We start from the raw sequence: 23,300 nt of genomic DNA, 5'->3' as shown, positions 1-23,300 counted from the left end.
TAGAACCTCATGAGGTTTCTGTAGGTCCAGTTCTCAAGCTTGTCCAGGTCCCTCTGGATGGCATCATGTCTTTCAGGTGTGTCAGTTGCACCACTTAGCTTGGTGTCATCTGCAAAATTGATGAGGGTGCATTCAGTCCCACTATGTTACTGATGAAGACACTGAATAGCGCTGGCCCTAATATGGGCCCCTGAGGGACACCACTTGTCACTGATGTCCATCGGGACCCTGAGCCATTGACCACTTCCCTTGATTCATGGAAAAACTCCACAACTCGTAAAAGTTGTAAAGTAGGTATGTATTTATTCAGTGCCAGGCACATGCAGGATCGCTCTGCAAAGGCATGTGCACCTCCCGAGAATTCAACCCCTCTTTTATCCACTAAAATGTTGCATATGCATTGTTTTCAATAAGCCAATGCATATTCATATCCTAGCCCAGCCCAGCCCCACTTCATATTAAAATTAGCTTATCTGTCCTTCTGGGCTTGCGCAGATCTCTCTGGTGGTCACCTGGTGGTCACATGGGAGGAAGTAAATGGTCTTTCTCGGGGATGAACTTTTCACCCCGTCCTTCTATGCATGCTTTTTTGGTCTCTTGGCTGTAGCCCAACCTTAGTGTTGGTTTGCACTGGTTTCAGGGTCCAAGGAGCCTCTTTTATGTCCCTCCAGCTTGGAAGTTCACATTCCTTTCACCTTGTTGCGGGTAAAAGACTGTCCTTATTAGGGCCTTGCATTCCTTTGTTCATCTTTGCAGGCCTTTCTGAGCACAGCAAGTTACAGGCTAAGCAAGTTAAACAGCACACTTCATCTAAAACAGCTCTCATAAATCCAAAATTAATTTCTACTCTAAGTTAATTTCTAACCCCCATGTCTCACCCTCTGGATGCAACCATCCAACCACTTTCTTATCCATCGAACAGTCTACCTTTTGAATCCATCCCTCTTCAATTTAGCGAGAATAATGTTGTGGGGGACTGTCACCGACATGTTTTATGAAAAATCCTTTCCTTAGGATTTCTCCCCTCCTGAAGAAACTGAGAGGCCTCAGGAACAAACTGTAAACAATTCTTATCTGCTGCTGTGGAATGCAACAGGGGAGGTCTGTGATTGGCCTCCTCAGGATGTTTACAATTAAGAGCCAATCACAGTTCACCTGTCCGGCCGGTCGCGGTCTGGGAGAAGACCTTTGTTTTCAATTCCTTTTTATTCTTAGCTTAGCATTGTAGTGAAATCCTTTCCTCTATTCTTTTAGTATAGTTTTAATATATTATCTATCATATAATAATAAATCAAGCCTTCTGATACATGGAGTCAACTTTCTCGTCTCTTCCCTCATCCTGGAACCCCTGTGAACGAGACGACAGGGGACTGTGTCCAAGGTTTGACAGAAGTCCAGATAAGTGACATCTGCAGCCCTTCCCTTGTCCACTGATGTAGTCGCTCCATCATAGAAGGCCACAGGTTAGTGTGGCAGGCTTTGCCCTTGGTGAAGCTGTGCTGGCTGTCCTGAATCACCTCCCTGTCCTCCATATGCCTTAGCAGAGCTTCTAGGAGGATCTGTTCCGTGGTCTTCCCAGGCACAGAGGTGATGCTGATAGGTCAGTAGTTCCCAGGATCTTCCTTTTTAAAGATGGGTACAATGTTTCCCCTTTTCCAGTCACCTGGGACTTTACCTGACTGCCATGGCTTTTCAGATATCATGGAGAGTGACTTGGCAACTACATCAGCCAATTTCCTTAGGACTCTGGGATGCATCTCATTGTGTCTCATAGACTTATGTATGTTCAGGTTCCTCAGGTGGTCATAAACCTGATCTTCACATACAGTGGTAGGGACTTTGTTTCCCCAGTCCCCGTCCTGCTATGCATCTACTTGAGAAGTGTGGGAAGAGAGGTTACCATTGAAGACTAAGAAAAAAGTTGTTGAGCATCTCCGTCTTTTCCTCATCTTTTGTTGCCAGTTCACCAGCAGTGGTTTTTGGGGGAGATATGCCTTCTCTGACTTTCCTTTTCTAGTTGACATACCTGTAGAAGCCCTTCTTGTTATTCTTTGTGTTCCTTGGCAGACTGAGTTCCAGTTTTGCCTTGGTCTTCATAACCCCATCCCTACAGAATCCATCTTCATTTTCATACTCTTTCCAGGTCACCTGTCCTTGTTTCCACTGCCTGTACATTTGTTCCTTTCCCTTTAGTTTGACCAGCAGTTCCCTACTTAGCCATGTTGGTCTCTTGCCTTCCTTGCCCAATTTCTTGCTCCTGGGGATCACAACCTCTAGCTCTCTATGAGAGACTTCCTTAAAGATCTGCCAGCTGTTCAACTCCCTTGTCCCTGAGGGCAGTCTCCCAGGGGATCCTATTGACTATCTCCTTGAAGAACTGAAAGTTTGTTTTCCTAAAAGTTGGGGACCCAACTTTCCTCCTTACCTGACCCTTGTCCCACAGGACTGCAAACTCCACCAGTGCATGATCACTGCAGCCCAGGCTGCCTCCAGTTTTGACATCCCCAATTAGTTCGCTTACATTGGTGAGCATCAGAGCCAGTATCGCATTCCCTCTGGTAGGGTTGTCTATTACCTGGCTCAAGAAGTTATCCTCTGGGCATTCCAGGAGTCTCCTGGATTGCCTACAGCTCTCCTTGCTACTTTCCCAGCAGATGTCAAGGTGGTTGAAGTCCCCTGGAAGGACAAGAGCCTGTGAGCGTGATGCCTCCTGCAGCTGGAGCAAGATGGCTTCATCAGTAGGCTCCCCTTGGTCAGAAAGCCTGTAGTAGACACTAACTACTAAGTTCTCTTTGTTGCTTTGGTCTGATTCTTACCCTCAGGCTTTCAACCTGTTTGTGGCTGTTCGTCAGAGACAACTCTTCACACTCAATCCAGCTGTTGATGAAGAGGTGTCTTGGTTTGGAAAGACAGGTGCCTGCTAAGGAAGGCAGGAGCCTCCCCTGAAATGGAGAATGCAAACCCTCCCCACCCCTCCGAATTGCTATGAATTTTAAATTAAGGGGCTCTCAGGCAAAATAATATGGGAGCAGGAAATAACAGTTCTTTAATAGGGAAGGGAAAAAAAATAAAAGGATAGAATAAAACAATGCAATACACTTTAACAACACTGACAGAGTCAGAACTCAACCTGACATCGTGTTGGTCAGGGTGTTGGTAGCAGTCCAGTTGGAAAAGTGGCTGCAGTCCTCCTGAAGGGTCAGGTGTGGTTCTGTTGGAGCAGGGGGGTCCTGTAGAGAAAGGGTGTATTCTTCCTCTGCAGATCCGTGGAAGTAGAAGCAGCTGATATTCCTCTGGGAAATCCAGTGGGAAGCCGTGCTGGTGTCAGAATCTCCAGATTATATCTGGGTAGCAATACTTGGCTCCTCCCTCTGCGCGAAGCATCTCACAATGGGATGTTATAGTTCTTATCAGTCATGCAGTGACATTCAATAGCTTGTTATCAGCAGATGTCCCCTCTCGAGGGAGGAGTGATTATGATCACTCAGGGAGAGAGATAAGGAGAAATGCCCACTTGACACCAGACAACTGCCATACAGATGGTAATAGAATACATCTTGCCTTGCAATCTGGGACAAGAGGGGAACCCCTACCCTGAACAGCCTGGAGTCATCAATAGCATCACTCCAGTCATGGGATTCATCCCACCAAGGTTCAGTAATGGCAACAAGGTCGTAGCTTTCTAGCAGTATGGTGGCTTTCAGCTCCTCCTGTTTGTTGTCCATGCCATGTGCATTGGTGTAAAGGCACTTCAGCTAGGCTGTCAGCTGTGTCACTTTCGTAGAGGAACACCCTTTAATTCCTTTGAGATAATTCTCTGGTGTTTCCCTGTTGGCTTCTGTTACCTCAGGGGTCTGTCTCATCTCCATAAAACTACAAGTGTGTTCCAGTGCAGCCAGCACATTTCAGAATCATGGGCAAAGGACCCTCACTAGCACCCTGGGCTAATCAATCACAACCTAGATTATCTTAATTTGCAGTACATCTCACATTAAATATACTAATTCTAAAAACCAAATAAGTGAATAGCATGAACATTCCCAGCTGTTTCAGCACAAAACCAGTTGGCTTAACTTAAATCTGTTTTCGACCATTAAGATAAAATATTTCTGAGGATGCAAACACCTTGACATGTTGGGGCTATATTCTAGGTAATCATGTACCAACATCCTCACTTAACTGTCCTCTTTTTGTAGGTCAACTCCAATACTGTTCTATAAATTTTGCATTTTTTCCTTTCTTCTAATTTATTAAATTTCTGACACTGCGTTGCTGTGGTCACAGGGAGATGTTCTCCAGCTGCTCACTCCCTGAGACTGATGCAGTCTCGAGAGGAGCCACCCCCGGATTTGTGCGGAGACTTTCTCGGGTGGCAGCGTGTACAGGGGCTCACAGCTCCCTGCAGCCGTCGGCTGTGGAGTGGGTGGCACAGCAGCAGCACAGTACAGTGAACCAAGGCAAAGGAATAGGGAGTGATCATTTGTTTGAGTTCGAGGAAGGGATGAAGGACAGGGAACATTCCAGAGCAAAAAGGGTGTGCTATCTTTGACAGACCAGGGTAAGACAAGGGAACAAGGGGGGTACAAGGAGACTGACAGGGGGATTGACATACACTTGGAGGGAAAATCTTGGGGTAAACAATTCAGGACTGAACCATCAGGGAAGCCAAATGGGGTACATGGAATGAACCATTATAAACTTATAACAAGAAATATTACAGAAGAACAAACTGTAAAATAACACTACCACAAATTTCCTGCTGTTATCAAAGTGACATGGCTTGTGATATATTTTTTTGAGAAGTTGAAATTAGAAACATGATCTTCCTAATATTAATTTACAGATTATGTGGGTTTTTTTCTGCAATAAACATGGAAAGATTTTTATGATTAAAGACTGTCCTGGTTTGAAAAGGAAGTGAGTTTTTTGGGATGCTGTGGTCAAACCAATAGGTCCTCAGATTTGAATATTGGCACCTGGTGTGGCCACTGAGGACATGGATATGCCTCTGAGAACACAGGGGGTTAAAAGCTGAAAACTCCCAGGAGGAAGCTGTCTTGGGTTCCGTCCCTCCGTGAAAGAGGTCAGACCACCCCTGCCCAGATGCGGGCTGGGCAGGGGAGGGGAAGCCATGCGGCCGGGTGAGGTAGGCTGGAGCCTTGGACAGAGAAGGGAGGTGAAGGCCCCTGCAGGATGGAAGGGTGGAGGAACCCTGAGAGACAGCGGGCAGCCCCCCCCCCCCCCCATCCCTGAGGGAGAGAGAGAGGGAGCCTGTGCCTGTGCTGGTGCCGTCTTGAAATTTGATAGAACGGCCTGGCCGAAAAAAAGAAGGGGGGGGGTGCAGGGAGAAGGTGCCTGGCAGGGCTAGCGTGGGAGTTCTGGACAGGCAGAGCCTGAGATTTTAACACTTTTCTTGGGTGATGGAAACCTTACAAATGCTGATCCTCCTGGAGCTGAATGAGAAGAGAGATAGAGGTGGAATAGCAGGAAATGGGCAAGTGTGATGCACGTTTGTGCAAGTGAAAGATGTCTGAGATAAGTTGAGAAGAATCCTAGGTGGGAGGAGATGATGGAGTGGCCTTTGGCTGGACTTTTCTTGTATAGCCATGGACAGAACCATTTTTCCTGTGACACAGAGACTGCATTTAGGGGGAGGCAATGGCTTGGAGCCAAGAGAGTGCGGTGTTGTTATGTGAAGAAGTGTGTGAACAGAGACAACGGGTGAGGAGGGTGGCGGTGCCCTCAATTTTCAGTGAAGGAGTAGATCTCTGTTCTCGAGACCCCTCGGCCCCAGGGGGTGAAATTTGTGTGTGGGGGGGGGGGGATGGACAGGTGTCCCGAAAGTGAGAGACTGTGCTCTTTTTGGAACTGGGCAAAGCATCCTTAAAAGGAAAACCCTAGAAGCAGCTCTGGTCCATGCGCAGCAGTGGGAGCACTGGGCATGGAAGGAAGAGGCCACGATGGCAAATGTTCTCCGGGCGCTGCCACGTGTGACATGGAAACACAAGAGGTTTCAACTGTGTTTCCTGGGGAAGCCTATGGTACAAGAGGGACTCCTCTCTCCTTGATGAACTGAGAATTAATTATCTCAAGGGCGGTGATGGACTGAGAGTTAGTGATCTAAAGGGTGGTAACAGAATTGAGAATCCAAGGTTTTGTCTTACTGTGATGTATTGGAAATGTGGTGGGGGGGAGGAGGAGGAATGTTTGGAGGGTTTTCATTCTGAGTTCTGTGTGTTTCTTTTATATACTGTACGTTAATAAAGTTTTTTTTCCTTTTATTCCTAAGCTGGAGCCTGCTTTGCTCTATTTTGGGTCACATCTCACAGCAGACACTAGGGAAAATATATTTTCATGGGGGCACTGGCATCGCACCAGCGTCAAACCATGACAAAGACATAAGAAAATATAATTCACTTTCTGGTTTAGATATTGGATTTGGCAGAAATTCTTCATGTTGAAAGTTTTTCTGAATAAAACTATAGTTGCATTATACAATTGCTGTGCACTTGCTATGAAAACATCTCATTTGTCAGTTATTGCACCTTTTTAGAAGCTTTTTTTATAAACACAGTGCAGTCAGTTATTGGAATGAAATAACTGGAATTGCTAAGTTATTCTTTGAAAGTCCTGTCTTAATTAGAACTGAGTGCAGTTGACTAGATAACTGCTGTTGAGCAGTTTTTATATAAATAAAGTTTAAAAATTACTAATGATTCTTCACATTTTAAAACCTACAGGAAAATGTACGTATTTGTAAAAAGGAATAATACTTGCTTTTGCTGTACATGATAAGTTGAATAAAGAACATATGGATGATTTTTCATTTTTATTGTAGCTTAAAATGCTATGAATTGACTTGTATTTATTGGGTCATTAACATTACAGATTTGTTTCAGTACATCTCTTCAAAATGGACTGATCTTTCAAAAGTGAAAGTAAGCAATTTGGGTAATTATTATAGCTGGTTGTATTATAGTACCTAGATAGCTTTAGTCTTTGATCAGACCTCTTTGTGTTATCTCCTGTGCAAGGCCAAGACGGCAAAAGACAAAAAAAAAATCTCTGAATGGCTGGCTGTTTTGATATACGCTATGGAGAAGAGTTTAAAGGAGAATGTTTTGCAGAGTTTTATGGAGACCTCAAACCAAACACGAAGGAAGTGGCATTGGCATAATCTCAAAAGTTGACTTTGAGTTTAGGTAGAAATTAGGTAGTTGTGTTTTAACTCCAGTTGGCAACTAAGCACCATGCAGCTACTCGCTCTCTCCTCCCTCCCTGGTGGAATGGTGAGGAGAATTGGAAAAAAGGTAAAAAACATATGTTGAGATAAGAACTGTTTAATAATTGAAAAAAGTAAAATATTCCATACCATGCTATTATTGTTATATCCCTTTGGCCAGTTCGAGTCAGCTGTCCTGGCTGTGCTCCCTCCCAGCTTCTTGTGCAGCTCCTCACTGGCAGAGCATGAGACACTGAAAAGCCCTTGTCTCAGGGTAAGCACTGCTCAGCAACAACCAAAATGTCAGTGTATTATCAGCATTATTCTCATACTGAATCCAAAACATGGAACTGTACTGTTGGTTTCTCTGGGTCTGGATTGAAGGCACTTGAGATGGTAGTTCATGTTCGGACTCAGGTGTTTTCTTATCAGTAAAACAGTCTCACAACCATGAGTTCGGCAGCTTTTCATTAGAAGGCACAAAATGGCTAACAGTCTCTTGTTACAAGGTCTTTTAAGACTAAACTATCCAATTAAGAACTGACACGGAGATTTTTTTTCCCTTTTAACCCAATAACTGATCCCTAAAAGCCCGCAATGAGGACTTTTCTGTCCAATTACAAAATGCCAGCCAAACCCATGAAGAAGAAGGAAGAAGAAGCATGAAGAAGAAACTCAGGACGACACCCTGTGCCCTCCATCTTGCTTCTATCCACAACATACTAAAAATCCCAAAACCTAAATTTCTCACCAAGTGATACACCTAAACTACTCTCTATAATCTATTTCACACTTTTGTGGATTCTGGTATATCTTGAAGTCTAGGAAACTTTCTCCATGAATGAGGGTCAAAGTCAGTGCTCCCCTGGGGGTCAGGGCACCCCAGAGCAGCAGAGAAATATTCCTGGTACTCTGGGTTTCCACACTGTACCAGCTACTGAGAAGAAATGACCTCTTATCCCAGACGAAATCAGGACAGTAGTGAAAATAGGCTGGAACATCACATTGTGTACAGATGTTGACACCCTGATAGTGGTTGAGAGTAGATATTATAGAGATGGGCCATAGATAGCTTTGAAAGTAAAATAATATAGCCTATGTAATCAAGCAGTCAGTAAAATAAATAACATCCTAGAATAGGCTACAGAGGATGAACACTTGTGGAAAAAAAAATTATCTGCTTGATTGATAGCTAGAGAGAGGCATATAAGTATGACAAAAGAAAGAAAGACTGAGAGCTTAGAAGAGAGATTTGATTTGTCTGTATGAAGTGGTACTTGTTTGTGAATCAAGAGTACCAGGAGGTATGAAATGTGAAGAGATGATCTTCAGAAAACCCTGGAAAAGCTGGAGAGAAGATTAAGTGATGCTCCAAAGTTTGGACAGTTACAGAAGTAGGAAGATAACTAGGAGAGAGCTGGAGTAAAACACGGATTTCAAGATAATTATGGTTTACTGTTGGGAAGTATGACCTTTTTAGTTCTGATCTTTGGCTAGGAAAGGGTCATTAGAGGCATTGGAAATTATTTTAAAATGAGTGTCAGGTGAAAGCCTGGGTAAGGTCAAACAGGAGGGCAGATTTATTTGTTCAGTTGGTTAGAGCATGGTGTTAATAACACCAAGGTTGAAGGTTTGATCCCTGTATGCGCTGTTCACTTCAGAGTAGGACTTCATAATCCTTGTGCGTCCTTTCCAACTCAGAATATTCTGTGATCCTGAATTCCAGACAAACTGCAAAGCTTTTATACAGTGAGTTTAAAGATCAAACAAATGAATTACACTTAAAGAAGCAAAGGATATAAATTTAACTGAAGAAACATAAAGCATGTGTATATTGTGAGCATGAAAAGAGGGTGATGAGGAGTTGCAAAACAGATTCAGAAATAGGATTTCTGGAGTTAGATAAATAAACTAAACTCTTCAGATAAGAAAAGTTATGTTGTTTTTTTATTAACATCCTTCAATCCTATTTTCTTTTGGTAGAAATAAGTCAGACTAAAAAAAAATCAAGATTAGTGAAGGTTTAAAGAGTAGATAGAAAAGTTGGATAATGCCTCTAAAAGGTTATTATAAAGTATATTATTTCATAACTAAGAATTCTGCACCTTATTTTCTTAAACATTGTCATTACTGTGATCAAAATCTGGGAAAAAAAAGGTTTTCTGTTTATTATATTTATTAAAATTTAAGGTTTCGTTTTTCAGTAATTATTTTCATTATGAATAATTGTTTGTATTGGTTTACAGAAATTTCAAGACATTGAAGAAACACACCTTCTTCATATGAAAGAGATTATAGAATCATTGTCAAATAGTATAAAAGAAATTCATTTGCAAATAGGAGAGGTAATTTTTATATTATCATTTGTTTGGATCATGCTACATATATTTCTTAACTCTTAAATGGAACATTTCTTACTGTGTTTGTGGTAATTACAGGATCATATCTTTCAAAATATTGTAGATTATAAAACCAGTATGAGTAGGAGATAGACAAAATGATCTACAGCATTCAAAAGACTTTGAAGCAGATATGGTTCTTTTTACGACAGATATCAAACATAATGCAAGTATTGAGCTTGTTTATGAGATGTTTGAAGGAGATTGAAACATCTACTAAATTTTTGGTTTGGTCTTTTGTGATGTTTCTATATGTGTATTTTCTTTTGTTATTCAAGCTTCTCTGAAATTTTTTATTAAATGAGTCATCCTCTAATTTTGTTCATTGTATTGCAAATCTTTTTAATATCTAAATTCAACATAACCCGAATCTTCTATTGATTCCTGGTGTAGTTATAAGTTCAGCATCACAAATTTTACAGAATAAGGCTGAATAATTGTTACATTTTGTGTAAACTAAAAAGAATATATCGATTGACAATTTTGAATTCTTTTCCCTAGATATTAATTAGCACCCATTTTACACATTTCAGGATACTTGTGCTTTTCTTTAACTAAAACTTGAAATTATATCATTCTGAAAACTTCCAGTTTTTATATGCTTTCATTTTTATGAGCAAAAGACCTTCAGTAACAGTACTGAAAGAAGCTTTTATAGTGTCTTTTCTCTAGATGCAAGTTGGTTTAATTAATAATATTTATAAGTAGTCCTTAATTTTTGATGTTCTGAAATGTAGGTTTATTTGTATACACCTAATTTAAGTCACTGTTTTCCTTGGCTTTGAGGTTTTCTGCTAATGAATGGTAGTTGCAAGGGAGATGCTATTTATTTCTAAAACATATACATACTGCCTTGCTGGAAAATCTTATTAACCATGTGGTTGTTCCTTTGTCAGACTAAAAACCATTACAAGGGTAATGCCTTTACTCAAGCAGGTGGGAATTGTGAGAATACAGTGGTAATAGTTTACACCCTTAAGTGCTGCTGGCTTAAGAGACATTGTAGTGGGAGATGTTGCAGACAAATTCAGAAAATTATGGATTTAAAAAGTGGTTTAGATAGAAGAAATGGAAGTAAATCTTAAATGCATCATCAAGCTGTATTCTTTCATTCCTCATTTGCATCTGTATCTTAAATACCTTTGCTAATACTAAAGCAAAGAAGGGATTACCTTGGTAAAATGCCTGCAAATATTTAGAAGCCCTGTAATATATTTTAAAGGCAAGTATTTTGAACCCTACCTCTAGAAAAAAACACATTTTAAAGATAATTACTTTCTTTCAATTACTGGTTTAAAAATACATTTTGTGGAGTGTGTTGTCTTTTTTTTTTTTTTTTTCTGACAGGTACATGAAGAGTTTATTGATAATATGAAAAATACTACAGTTAGGAGTTTAATACAGAAATTTTCTGAGTCAAAAGGAACTGGCAAGGAAAGACCTGGTAAGAGATAAAAAATAACAGTGTAGGAAATGTTAATATAAAAACTGTAGATTTCCACTCCTAAGAAAAGGTCAAACCCTATTTGTTAATGTTTTATAGGGGTAATGTACTTAAAATTTCAAATTCTTAGAATTAATTATCTTTGATATTAAATGATTCATGGGATTTTAACAACACAATCTCATAGAGTCCTAAAAGTGGTTTGGGTTTGAAGGAACTTAAAACATCATCTAGTTCCAACTCCCTGCTAATGGACAAAAAGACCTTCCACTAGACAAGGTTGCTCCAAGCCCTATCCTGCCTGGCCTTGAACACTTCCAGGAATGGGGCATCCACAGCTTCTCTGGGCAACCCATGCCAGGGCCTCACCACCCACCCTCACAGTAAAGAATTTCTTCCTAATATCTAATCTAAACCTGCCCTCTGGCAGTTTGAAGCCATTTCCCCTTGTCCTGTACCTACAGGCCTTTGTGAAATGTCCCTGTCCAGCTCTCTTGTAGTCCCTTTAGGTACTAGAAGGTGATAGAAGGTCTCCTCAAAGCCTTCTCTTCTCCAGGTTGAACAGCCCCAACTCTCTCAGTCTGTTTTCATAGCAGAGGAGCTCCAGCCCTCTGATCATCTTTGTGGCCTCCTCTGGACTTGCTCCAACAGATCCGTGTTTTTCTTGTGCTGGGGACCCCAGAGCTGGATGCAGTGCTCAGGTAGGGTCTCATCAGAGCAGAGTAGAGGGGCAGAATCCCCTCCCTTGACCTGTTGACCAAGCTGCTTTGATTGCAGCGGCCCAGGTGTCATGAATGAGTGTTTAAAAATCACTTAAAGAATCACTGGCAAAGGTATCAGTAAAAACAGATTAAATATAAAAGCGACAGCACAACAAAGTTCATTGGCAAGGTTCACTCTGCTACTTACTAGATGGTTATGGCACCCCCAGGAAAAGCAACAAGCAAAAAATTCAGAGTCAATAAATCCAAACAAAAATATCTATGTGGAGGGGTGTGGGTGTGTGTGAGAGACACAAAAGGATAGAAAGGGTAAGGATAAAAAGAAATACAGCCTAACAGTCCAAAAGCACTTAACAGCATTTAAACTTAACAGTACTTGACTTATAACTTAAGTTAAACAATTTACCAGAGGATTCATATAGGATTTACTATACTGCAACAGTACCTTATTTACAGGCCTAACTTACAAATCTTAAGTACTCAATTTCAGAGAGCAGTGTTTCTCCCACATTTGCTATAGCATATCCACACTTACATGCACACAGATATAAAGAGTCTGTACAAGGTACCTGTGAAAAATATCTCTCAAAGGTAGCGAAATACTGACTTCTCAATGGGAGTAGGGTTGAGGGAGGCCTTATCACTCTCTATAACTACCTGAAAGGAGGTTGTAGTCAGGTGGGGGTCAGTCTCTTCTCCCAGGCAACCACTGACAGAATGAGAGGACACAGTCTTAAGCTGCATCAGGGGAAGCTTAGGTTAGACGTCAGGAAAAAATTCTTCACTGAAAGAGTGATTGGGCACTGGAATCATCTGCCCAGGGAGGTGGTGAAGTCACTGTCCCTGGACGTGTTACAAAAAAAGACTGGAGATGGCACTCAGTGCCATAGTTTAGTTGATGAGGAGGTGTTAGGTCATAGGTTGGACTTGATGATCTCAAAGGTCTTTTCCCACCTAGTTCATTCTGTGATTCTGTGTTCTGTGATTCTGTATCAGCCCAGGATTCATCAAAGTTCGGCGATCCTCCGAGTATAGCTAACTTAAGAGTCCACTAGCTCTCAGAGGTCCCACTCAGGGAGGTTGCTGGTTGCAGCTGCTGCAGGCCAGGAGAGCTCAAAAGGTCATACTTTGGACTGCTGTTTATAGGGTTGTAAGAGAGTGGGCTTTGGTCATAGCAATGTTTCATCCTGGCCGCACTTTAAGTCAAACTTTCTTTGAAAGTGTGAGAACAAAAATATCGTTCCACTTGGGTTGTTATTCAGGCAAAAAAGTTTCCAAGGCTGTTCATTAAGAAAACCCCAGAAGCCCATTAGCCAGCACTAGTTCCTGGGAGCAGACAGTGTTTCTGATAAGCTCAAGAGGAGTTGAGCACAGGTCCTGTTTATCAAGGCTGAGGCCTAATGAGCATTTCTCACATCATGGCGGGGAGGGGGGGGAGGATGCACCACCATAAGCTACCCTGTGACTAAAGTCAAGTTCTCTTGTCCCACAAAGTAATGGTATGGTCACCTCTTGCCTCTTTGCCTATAAACAGAGACTTAATTTTCTTCCAATTATAAATTCAGGGACATTTTTTATCGAGTTATGTACTTTTTTTTTTACTTCTTTGAACATGATGGAACAATATTATAAATGCAAGGAGGTCTGTGTGACAGTGTTACCTGTCTAGCCAGTATCTACACTAATGTATAGGACAATATTCAACAATGAGCATAATATGTCCAAAATTCAGCAAGATTACAATAGAGTGCAACATTAGATCTAGAATTCCTGTTGTGGTTGGTGAACACCTGAACAAAATGTTCCACTTGTGATGTTCTCCATCTCTCATCACTCTTTCCAAGACATGGTGTATCACTTCTGTATTGTGATGTGTAGTAGCAGCTCTCTGGCTACAGAGAACAGCACACAACTTTCCCAGGCATCGCCTGAAAAAGGCTGTGAAAAGATCAGAGAAAACAATAATAAAAAATTCTTATCTTAACTTGCTGCACCTGTTGTTGTGAACATGTGGAATGTGTTATGGAGATTTATTTACCAAAGGGTGGTTTCTTAATTAGCCAATGGTGATGGTGTTTGGATTGGAGGACCAATTAGGTCCAGGTGTATCGTAACTGTCTATAAAAGCGATGGGTTTCTTAATAATGATATAATATAATAATGAGATTGATCAGCCTTCTGTGAATCATGGAGTTTATGCTAATTATTACCAGTTCGGGGACGCTTCGCAACGACAGTGACCAACAGTGATTAGGGCTCTGTGTCCATTGTTTCAGACATGTTTCAGCAGTTGGCACGGGTTGCCATGCTCCAGTAATTTTTTCACTAGTGTAAGGTTCATTCCAGTGGGGGGGGAAGTAAATCTCCATAGGATCTGTAGGTAGATTGTAGTAATTAATGGGTTGTGACAGGAGCTGAAAAGCTGAAGTTGCATCCCCTAATTCTGGAAAAATTGCAAACACATGTTTGAGTGATTGCCCATTTCTATAGTGGTGTGATCTATAAGTATGGAATCACAAATAGTTCTCATACAAACACAGCCTTTTCCAACGTACACTTACACAGTTTCAAGGATTTCATCAGGGTGTATTTCAAAATGACAAACATTTTGTTCAGTGTCAAGAAAAATATCTTGGGTCTTAATTGTGTTACTTTCACAAATAAATCCCTGTTCTTGCTCAACACATGCATCAACGTTGACAGTTTGCCACTTGTTCCCATTTTTTGGGGGCCATACTCTATGTTGTATTGGATAGAGTATAGTTCCATGGTGATTTAAGGCCAGTGCAGCTATTGGGTATATAGGGTATACCAAAGCACTGCATATTGTTAAAACAAAAGCCGTGGCTTTACTGTTGGTAGGGTCATAGGTGATGGTAACTAGATGCCACCAGGATTAAAATTCTCCTTCAATTTTTTTTGTATTGTCCCAGATTATCTTATGAATTTCAGTGGGCAGTGCACCTTCATAGCCCTCCCTTATAATTGCTGCTGCAGTAAATTGTATCCACAATTGAGCTTGAATGCAGTTGAGAGCATAAGAAGTATTGGTTTGGGCTGCACTGAGAGCATTCACTATCAGCTGGTGATCCTTTTCATCAGTTCTTTCCAAGTGAGGTAATATATCTGATGAGCCATTGATTAGGTCCTAATGCCAATAAGGAAGATTGTAATGGATGTTTTAATCGGTATAGGTCACTTGTTACTGAGTCTTGATCATTTTGGAGAGGTGAAGGTGCGTCCATGCAACCATGCCAACCACCCTGCATAGGATGTAGACAGGAATAGTGAGCAGGCAGGTTTGATTGCAGAGATTGATCTGCATTGATAATTCCACTTGTTTGATGGACCATTGTTATGGTCCAGTTTAAAAGTTATTAGAAATGTCTCTGCTTGAATTAAGGTGCAAATAAGACCATATACCAAAGTCAATAGTATAGGTTTTATTTAACAGTAAATATGAGAGAGCGAGAAAAAGAAAAAAAAGGAAGAGAAAGAAGTAGAAAAGAGGCAGGGGGACAGAGACAGATTAAAGAAAATATCACTACTCCGTGGATCCCAATGATGCTCCATTGATCCTCTCCAGCTTGTCTTCTTGGTGGTGAAGGTCCCCCGAAAAACATAGAATCCAATGGATTAATATATGCTCAGGCCAGGTGGGAAAGCCCAGGTACCTTCCCTGGGGCAGGGGGAGGGGGGAGAGCAGTTTGACACAGTCTCTTGCAGCAGACTGAATCTGTTGCATCGCTTTGCGTCACGTGCAATGCTGTGGTCCAAGGCCTCAGGAATAAGTTTTGGGAGCACTTTGGGGGCTCTTTGATGGATTATGACACCCCATCAGCTGCCTCTCATGTGAATGTCCCATGGATGCAGCCTGTAGGGTTGGGGGTTTCACAGCTGGGCTGATTTGTGTAAGGGAGGATGGGTGTTTGGTGCCTCTGACCAGAGGTTATGCCGCACACCTGACACCTCCTCCCCCCTGCCCTCGATTGGGGGGGAGTCTGTGTAAACCTGGCCTTTGTGGGCTGTGGTCTCCCCCACCCCAAACTCAGCCAGGGATGATTCTCTGCTGCCTTTGACTTTCTTGTGGATGCATTCCTTTCAGTCAGTCTTGTTTGTTTCTCCCTAGACCCGAGATGATTGAACAGTAGTGTCCCCTTTATCTTATCTAGGCCCCTTAACTCACAGTCCAAAGTTCCAGTCAGACATCTTCAAGGAGGGGGTGTATCCGCAATGGAGAGAGGCAGGGAGACTGAGTTTTGGTGGTCAGAATCCGAATTTATTGTGGACTACATATGCTTATATACTATTCTAGGAAGGCTAGTAAGTTTTAACTGCAATGATTGGATTAATCACCACATAAACAAACTTATACATTTTGCAATATCTCTTGCTTGCAGAAGTTGATGTAATTTTCTTTTTGGTCAGTCAGACTGATTTAATCTTCAGATAGGCTTGATTCAATCTTCAAAGCTGTTTTTTCTTGACAAGGCATCCTGATTATCAAATCTCTTATGCTAATCAGGTCCAAAGTCTAACAGGGGTGGGCTTCTGTGGCTGTAGCTTCTTTATACAGTTTTTTGCTATAATAGGCAAGACTCCTTCATTACAATGTTTAAGGCATGAACCATTTCAGTCTCTGACAACCATGAAGGTTTAAAGAACACTTGCTGACCTGAATTTTTGATGGCATAGGGTTCAATTTTTGAAATTTGTGGAGATAAGGTTTCATCAATCTTATCAGGAGCCTGGGAGGTAGTGGCATGCATTGTGAGAGTTAAATTAGTTTTTGTCGTGCCAATATACATTAGCCCAGTTACAGCTGTGGATACGTTTTATTTTCACATGCTACTACTTCCCTTTCCATATTTTGTTTTAATGTAATGCTCACAGAGCAGCCACTGGTCATGTAACATCTGTTCTGTTTCTCGAAGAAGGTATATTGGAAACCGAGTAAGTAAATTTCCCCTTCAGTGGTTGGAGGTTGTGTTTCATAAATTATAGTGAAATTTCCCTCTGCCAAATTCATGTTATTAGATGGAGCTCCTAAATTTGTACAATTATAGCTTGTTTCATTAGTGATTGTCATTGAAATGCATTCAGGCTCAAGTATGGCTACAACTGTTACTATAGTGACCATTACAGATAGGAAAAGTGAGGGTCTCTATCCCGTGAGATGGCTTGGTGATGTACGTGCTCAGCCTGGTTCATTCTGATGCTGATTTCTTCTGTGAGAAGAATAAGCAGTCCTTTGATCTTCAGAGGAGACGTGCTGGCATCATACCCTGTATTATTTTTTGAAAAAGTGAAATAAAGCAAGTCTTGGCAGGATTTTCCCCGACAGGTTACCCCATTTAAAGGAAGGAAAAGTCCACAGTGCACTAATTCTATGTTTTGTACCACTGTTGTCAGTAGCTTCTCTTGCAAGTGGGCCATGAGGGTCAGGGTCATAGGCACAGTTTCAGTTTGCGGTAATTTTACCATAACAGGTTGTCCTGGTTGTACTGCTGTCAGATGTTCCCCTTTGATGAAAGGTAGGGCACTTTATTTGGGTTTTACAAAGAATGCTTGGCTCACAGGGCTCCCTGTAGATCCATACTGATTATTTAGTTGCTGAAGTATTCTGGGAACTCCAGCATCCCATCCACTCATTTGTGGTTTAAAGCTCTTTCTCAATAGGCCATTAGCTCTTTCTATGATTCCATTTGACTGGGGATAATATGGGGTGCGAAATACCCATTGAATTCCTTCCTGTTTGGCCCATTGCTGTACCTCCTTATAGGAGAAATGTGAGCCATTATCACTTTGGATGGTATCAGGAGTAGGTAGACTTGAGAACCAAGATGACAGTCCCATCTGACCATTGGCCTTTTCTGTCTTTTGGCATTTAGCTGCCATGAGTAGGCCCGAGACTACTTCCACACCTGTGAGGATGTATCAGTATCCTGCAGAGGGTCTGAGTGGTCCGATGTAGTCAGTTTGCCATGTAAACCATAAAGCTTTGCTTTTACTGATATGTAGGGGTGGTGCTTTAGCAGGGTGATCTAATTGTAATTTTAATCTACACTGAGTGCATTCTGTAAGAATAGTTCCATAGGTTTTCCTGTTATGGGGCTGTCCTAGTTTATAAGACAGGTGTTTCTTAGGGAAGGCAGAAAAGCTTCCTTTGAAATGGAGAATGTAAACCAGCTCCCTCTGAATTATTAGAATTTTGAAACTAAGGGGTTCTTACACAAAGATATGGGAATAGGAATAACAGTTCTTTACTAGTATGTATAATAAAGCAAACAAACAACAACTATGGCATTAACAACAAACAACCCGGAACCCAGTGACAGCCTTTTTGGCTGTGGCACTTTCCCCTTAGGTGTACTTACGGTCACAGCCAGCAGGGGCACTGGCAGGCTCCCAGTGGACAGGGTTGGTGTGGTGATCCCCACATGGCTGCAGGGGGCGCTCCGGCGCTGGCTCATGGAGCACGTGGTAATGGTGACTTTATCCGAGATGGGAAGGAATGGAAAAGAGGCTTTGCTTCACAAACCCCCGTTGCAGCCGATCCTGGTGCCCTCAGCAGGACTCTTGTAAGCAGTGGGCCAGAAAGGCAGGAGTGAGCAGAAATCCTGGGGCAGTGAAGGAGAATGTCCCAAAACGCCACGGTAAATAGCTGGAACCTGCCCGTCTCAAGCACTTAGCCATCAGTTGCTATTACCATCTCAATGGGAAGAGATTCCACAGGTGATAAGGAAAGAACAGGGGAAAAAAAAACCAAAACAAAAGCAAAACAACCCCAGCAGGGGCCAACCTTTGCTTTGTGCAACAAAATAAAGTGCTTCTGTATCAGTGTGACAATTTCTGATGTAACCATTCTCCCAATCCATACCATTTCTGATTCGAGGAGTCTTCTATCTTTATTTCCTTGATTTTAGTAAATTCCTGCAACTTTCTATTCAAGTTTGTAGCTGGTTTGTTATCCTTGACATGGGCTTTAACGCTAAACCAGGACACCATCCTATTCTGAATTATGTTTTTCTGGCTATATTTAATAGTAATTGCCAATCTTAAGATCTCCAAAGGGGAGGTCTATTAACTTCCCCATTTAGTGATTCCCATAGACAGAGCCACTGGGTAGCACCGGCCCAAACAGCACAGGAGTCCACAGAGATTATTTTTGCTCCATTCTGAGCTGCTCAAACAACTGCACTTAACTCTCCTACTTGTGTACTACCTTCACCTTCTGTTTGTTTGCGTGGATGGTTGATGCAACCGCCTTGTATTGCCATTGACCATTTACCCTTTTTGCTGAGGCAACAGTGAACCAAATATCTTCTGTTGGCATCCCCTCAGCAAGGGGAGGCGCATCTAAAATTGATGAGGATTTAAAGGTTGTTGTAATGTTGCAATGGATCTGCATTTATAGTAATTAATAACTTAGAAAATTTAGTAGGTCCTTCTGTTAATTTCATTCTTTCTGCAACTGCCGTTACATAGGCGTACCATTTCCTGACTAGATTTTTGTGCAACTCCTGGGGTTGTGTTGCAGATTAAAAGGCAAGATGTATTCTATTACCATCTGTATGGCAGTTGTCTTTTGTCAAGTGGGCAATTTTCCTTATCTCTCTCTCTGAGTGATCACAATCACTCCTCCCTCGAGAGGGGACATCTGCTGATAACAAGCTATTGAATGTCACTGCATGACTGATAAGAACTATAACATCCCATTGTGAGATGCTCCGCGCAGAGGGAGGAGCCAAGCATTCCTACCGAGATATAATCCAGATGTTCTGAAACACCAGCATGGCTTCCCACTGGATTTCCCAGAGGAGCATCAGCTTTTTCTACTTCCACTGGATCTTCGGAGGAAGACTACACCCTTTTCTACAGGACCCCTGCTCCAACAGAACCACGCCTGACCCTTCAGGAGGACTGCAGCCACTTTTCCAACTGGACTGCTACCAACACCCTGACCAACACGGGGTCAGGTTGAGTTCTGACTCTGTCAGTGTTGTTAAAGCGTATTGCATTGTTTTATTCTATCCTTTTATTTTTTTCCCCTTCCCTATTAAAGAACTGTTATTTCCTGCTCCCATATTTTTTTGCCTGAGAGCCCCTTAATTTAAAATTCATAGCAATTCGGAGGGGTGGGGAGGGTTTGCATTCTCCATTTCAGGGGAGGCTCCTGCCTTCCTTAGCAGACTCCTGTCTTTTCAAACCAAGACAGGGAGCATACCCCTTTTAAAATAGATTCCAGTAAATTTAATGGTCCTCTGGTTTGTATCGGCTGTTCCTGATGTGTCTTCTCAGCTTTTTTCACTGCTTAAAGATATAAGTCCCTTGTCCCATTCAGAATATCTCTATTCTGTCTCTTTAAATGCAATCAAACTAAATACTAAATGTCTTTTTGGTCCATCAGGGCCAGTTTGAAACAGGTTACAGGAAGTACCATGCTCCATAAAAACCCCATTCTGCTATAATAGGATCATGGGGGTGTACTGGTCCCAGTGATTGATATGTTTTTAATTCCAGTATTAGGATTTTGACTGCCTCCTCATGTTCTGAATTTCATTCTCACTGTTTTCCTTTTCATAAAAGTGAATACAGAGGGCAAGCAATAATAGAAAATCCAGGTACATGTTTCCTCCCACAGCCTAAAGTTCCCATTAACTGTTATAATTCTTTCTTTGATTGGGTCATCTGTATTTGTTCTATTTCTTTTCAAGTGTCTGGAGGAACTGTTCCCAAAAATTTGGTAAAAATAAAAAAACTCCTTAACACCAATCTAGCATTAAGAAGCAGTAATTCTTTATTCATATGGATGCATGAGGGGATATCTCCTCTGAAATACCATGTATGCTGAGTACAGGTAACTTCCCGTTTATATACTGTATTTTACATACATATTCATTTATTGTCCCAGAATAAACATATATATGGTAATAATTTCCCCAAAATCATTAACATATTTTCACTGCCCGCATGCATTCTTCTGTCCTGGGAGTCTCTTTGGTGGGCCCTAGTGGTCGGGGACCCCAAAGTTATAGCTGACTGCTTGGTGAACTGGTAAAGTTGGCAGAAACTGGGGCTGGTTGCTTTCCAGTTCTTCTTACACAATGGGCATTGTGAAGTTCCTTGGGCCACTGAGCTTTGAAGCATAAGCATTGTGTTAGCTTACCAGGTGCAGACAATTTTTCATAGGGCAACATTCTCACCCTTTGAGGCTTGTGAAGCTTGTCTTCTTTTCAAGCCTTCATATGCCTCACTTTGCTTTTTTACTAACATAATTGAAGTTCCTCGCATTGCATTAGCAATAATGTTTTTGCATCCTAAAGCATGTATCATAATCACAATTATTACTATGATCACAATTATACTTTGCAAAAGTGAGGCCAACCAACTACTCAGAGAAAACACAAGTCCTTTAAATATTTTATTTAACCAGTTACTTTCTAATCCTGCCCTTTATTCTGTGCTGGATGCAGCATCCGATTTTATCCTCTCTATCTGATCATCCAATTTAGCAGTCACATTTGGAATGTGCACACAAGTCTTGTTGTTTAAATTCAGGTAACCACATACTCCATGTTCATGAAACAGCAATAGGTCTTCAGCCAATCTATTTTGTAAGGTCATTTTAGTCATGGCTTGCAATTGTTTGTTTATTTCAGTAAACCCCAATTGAGTTGCATTTGCTAAAGTTTCCATTTGCAGAGTCAAATTGTGTATGGCTGGTCTGTTCCTAAAGGTAGATATTTGAGAAGTAAAGATGGATTCTTAAATCTATCCCACTGTAGCTGCCATACTGGGATGTTTGTAAATTTTATCACATTTAACTTTTCCCCATAGTTGGGTTCCCAATGGTGACTCCTTCCATAAGGGACATGATATTAATGCTCCTTGTGTCTGTTGTACCTTTGATTCTCCTAAGGGCAAATGTATGGTCCAAATTCCATTACTTCCTACCCATACTGTGGGTCCTGATGATTTTACCTTGTCCTGCTGACAGTCTATCCTTCTCCAAGTCTCATTGTTAGATAAGACCAGATGTCATTAAGAAAGGTAGAATAATTTCTACAAACACATCCCAACCTTAAAGCCTGGGCCAAAGTCATGAGCTGCTGTACCTCAGGATTCCTACTAGTGCAAATGGATATTTGAGTGCAATACCACTTTTCCTTTGTCCTTGGATCCTTTTGCCTTGATCCTATTAAATCAGGATGTTTTATACAGACCTGTAAGGGGTCCTCTTGGAGGCCTGGACTCCTTTTCCAGTCCAGACACCACTCAACTGGCTGGATATAATCCCACCATACTGTCTGAGAGCTATTCCATATTTCTGGTATTTCACTTCCCCAAGTGGTATTAGTGCAATCTGTCTGCTGATAGATAATTCCTGAAGTTGTTTTCAGATCTGGTTTTGAGATATTACAATTCTCAATGGTATTGTTCTTATGTGCTCATTGTAAGGAACATTCTTCTCCCATCCCTGTCCAATTGGCATGGATACTATTTCCTTCCCACATGTGTTCCCAGTTTTCTGTCAAATTTCTGACTAAAGCTCCCCACAGAACTGGATTTCCTGCAGAGGTCGGTGTTGGCAAGCAAGCTCTTATAGAAGTTACATTCTGTAATCTGCCAAAATCTTGCACTAACTTTAAAACCACATTTCTCTTCCCAGAGATTAACAACATTGTTTCTATTATTATTATGAATATGCAATTATTTATCATTTTCATCTAGATCAAATAGAAAATCATATCCTAAATCTAAAAAAATAGTATTTATATATTAAAAAATTCCACTTTGTTAGTCAGTCTTGTTTCTACTGTGTTTTTTGTGTGGTTGCTGGTTTTACTTGCATGTGATGAGCCCAGGGTTCAATTCCTTCCATCCTGAATGCAGTGTAGGTTACCAGGAGGACTTGGAAAAGTCATTTCCACTTTTTCTTCAAGGGATCAGAGTTCCAAGTCTTTACATAAACAAAACCCCCAGGTCGGTATGGGTGAACAGGTGTATCTAAAGCAACTGGTCCCAATAGGGTTATAAACCAATGGAGTCCAGCAAGAATCTTTCCTAAAGAAATCAAGTATAGATTTAAATGTTTCTCCCTTTGAATGCATTTCTCTGGGAATTGATGGTGTTTGATAGGGCCATCCATACTGCAATTCATAGGAGTGTAGTTTAGATTTTGACCCTGACTGAATTCTGATGGGCCAAAGAGACAGAGGAAGGATCTGTGGCCATTTAAAAGAGGTTTCCTGGCACATTTCACTAATTTGTTGTCTTGGGGTGATTTTATGATGATACTCTATTCCCTTATCATTTGCTCTATGCCCAGAAATGGCTGCTGTAGTTTTGAGGTGGTTCCGGGGGAGGGGCAAGAGCCTTGAGGCTCTTGTGCGGGCTTTGTTCAAAGCCTCACTCCTAGGAGTGCTTGGGTGTGGTGAAGACTGGCATTGCTTTGTTGCTTAGCTAGATTGGACTTTTGTTAGCTTAGGCAAGAAGGTTTTTTTCCCTTT

At 41.5% G+C, this 23,300-nt stretch overlaps 1 protein-coding gene across 1 annotated transcript in view; it reads left to right on the top strand.

Annotated features, from left to right (window-relative positions):
• Positions 1–23,300, top strand: part of LOC127060961 (F-BAR domain only protein 2-like) — a 259,614-nt gene that overhangs the window by 31,790 nt on the left and 204,524 nt on the right. The window contains exon 5 of the mRNA XM_050986304.1: positions 10,969–11,065. Within this exon, the coding sequence (XP_050842261.1) occupies positions 10,969–11,065 (97 nt within the window). The remainder of the gene's footprint in view (positions 1–10,968; positions 11,066–23,300) is intronic.

This window comes from Serinus canaria, chromosome W, assembly GCF_022539315.1.
Source record: "Serinus canaria isolate serCan28SL12 chromosome W, serCan2020, whole genome shotgun sequence".
Taxonomy (NCBI): domain Eukaryota; kingdom Metazoa; phylum Chordata; class Aves; order Passeriformes; family Fringillidae; genus Serinus; species Serinus canaria.
The sequence above is the reverse complement of the archived record's forward strand: the minus strand, read 5'-3'. Positions and strand labels throughout refer to the sequence as shown.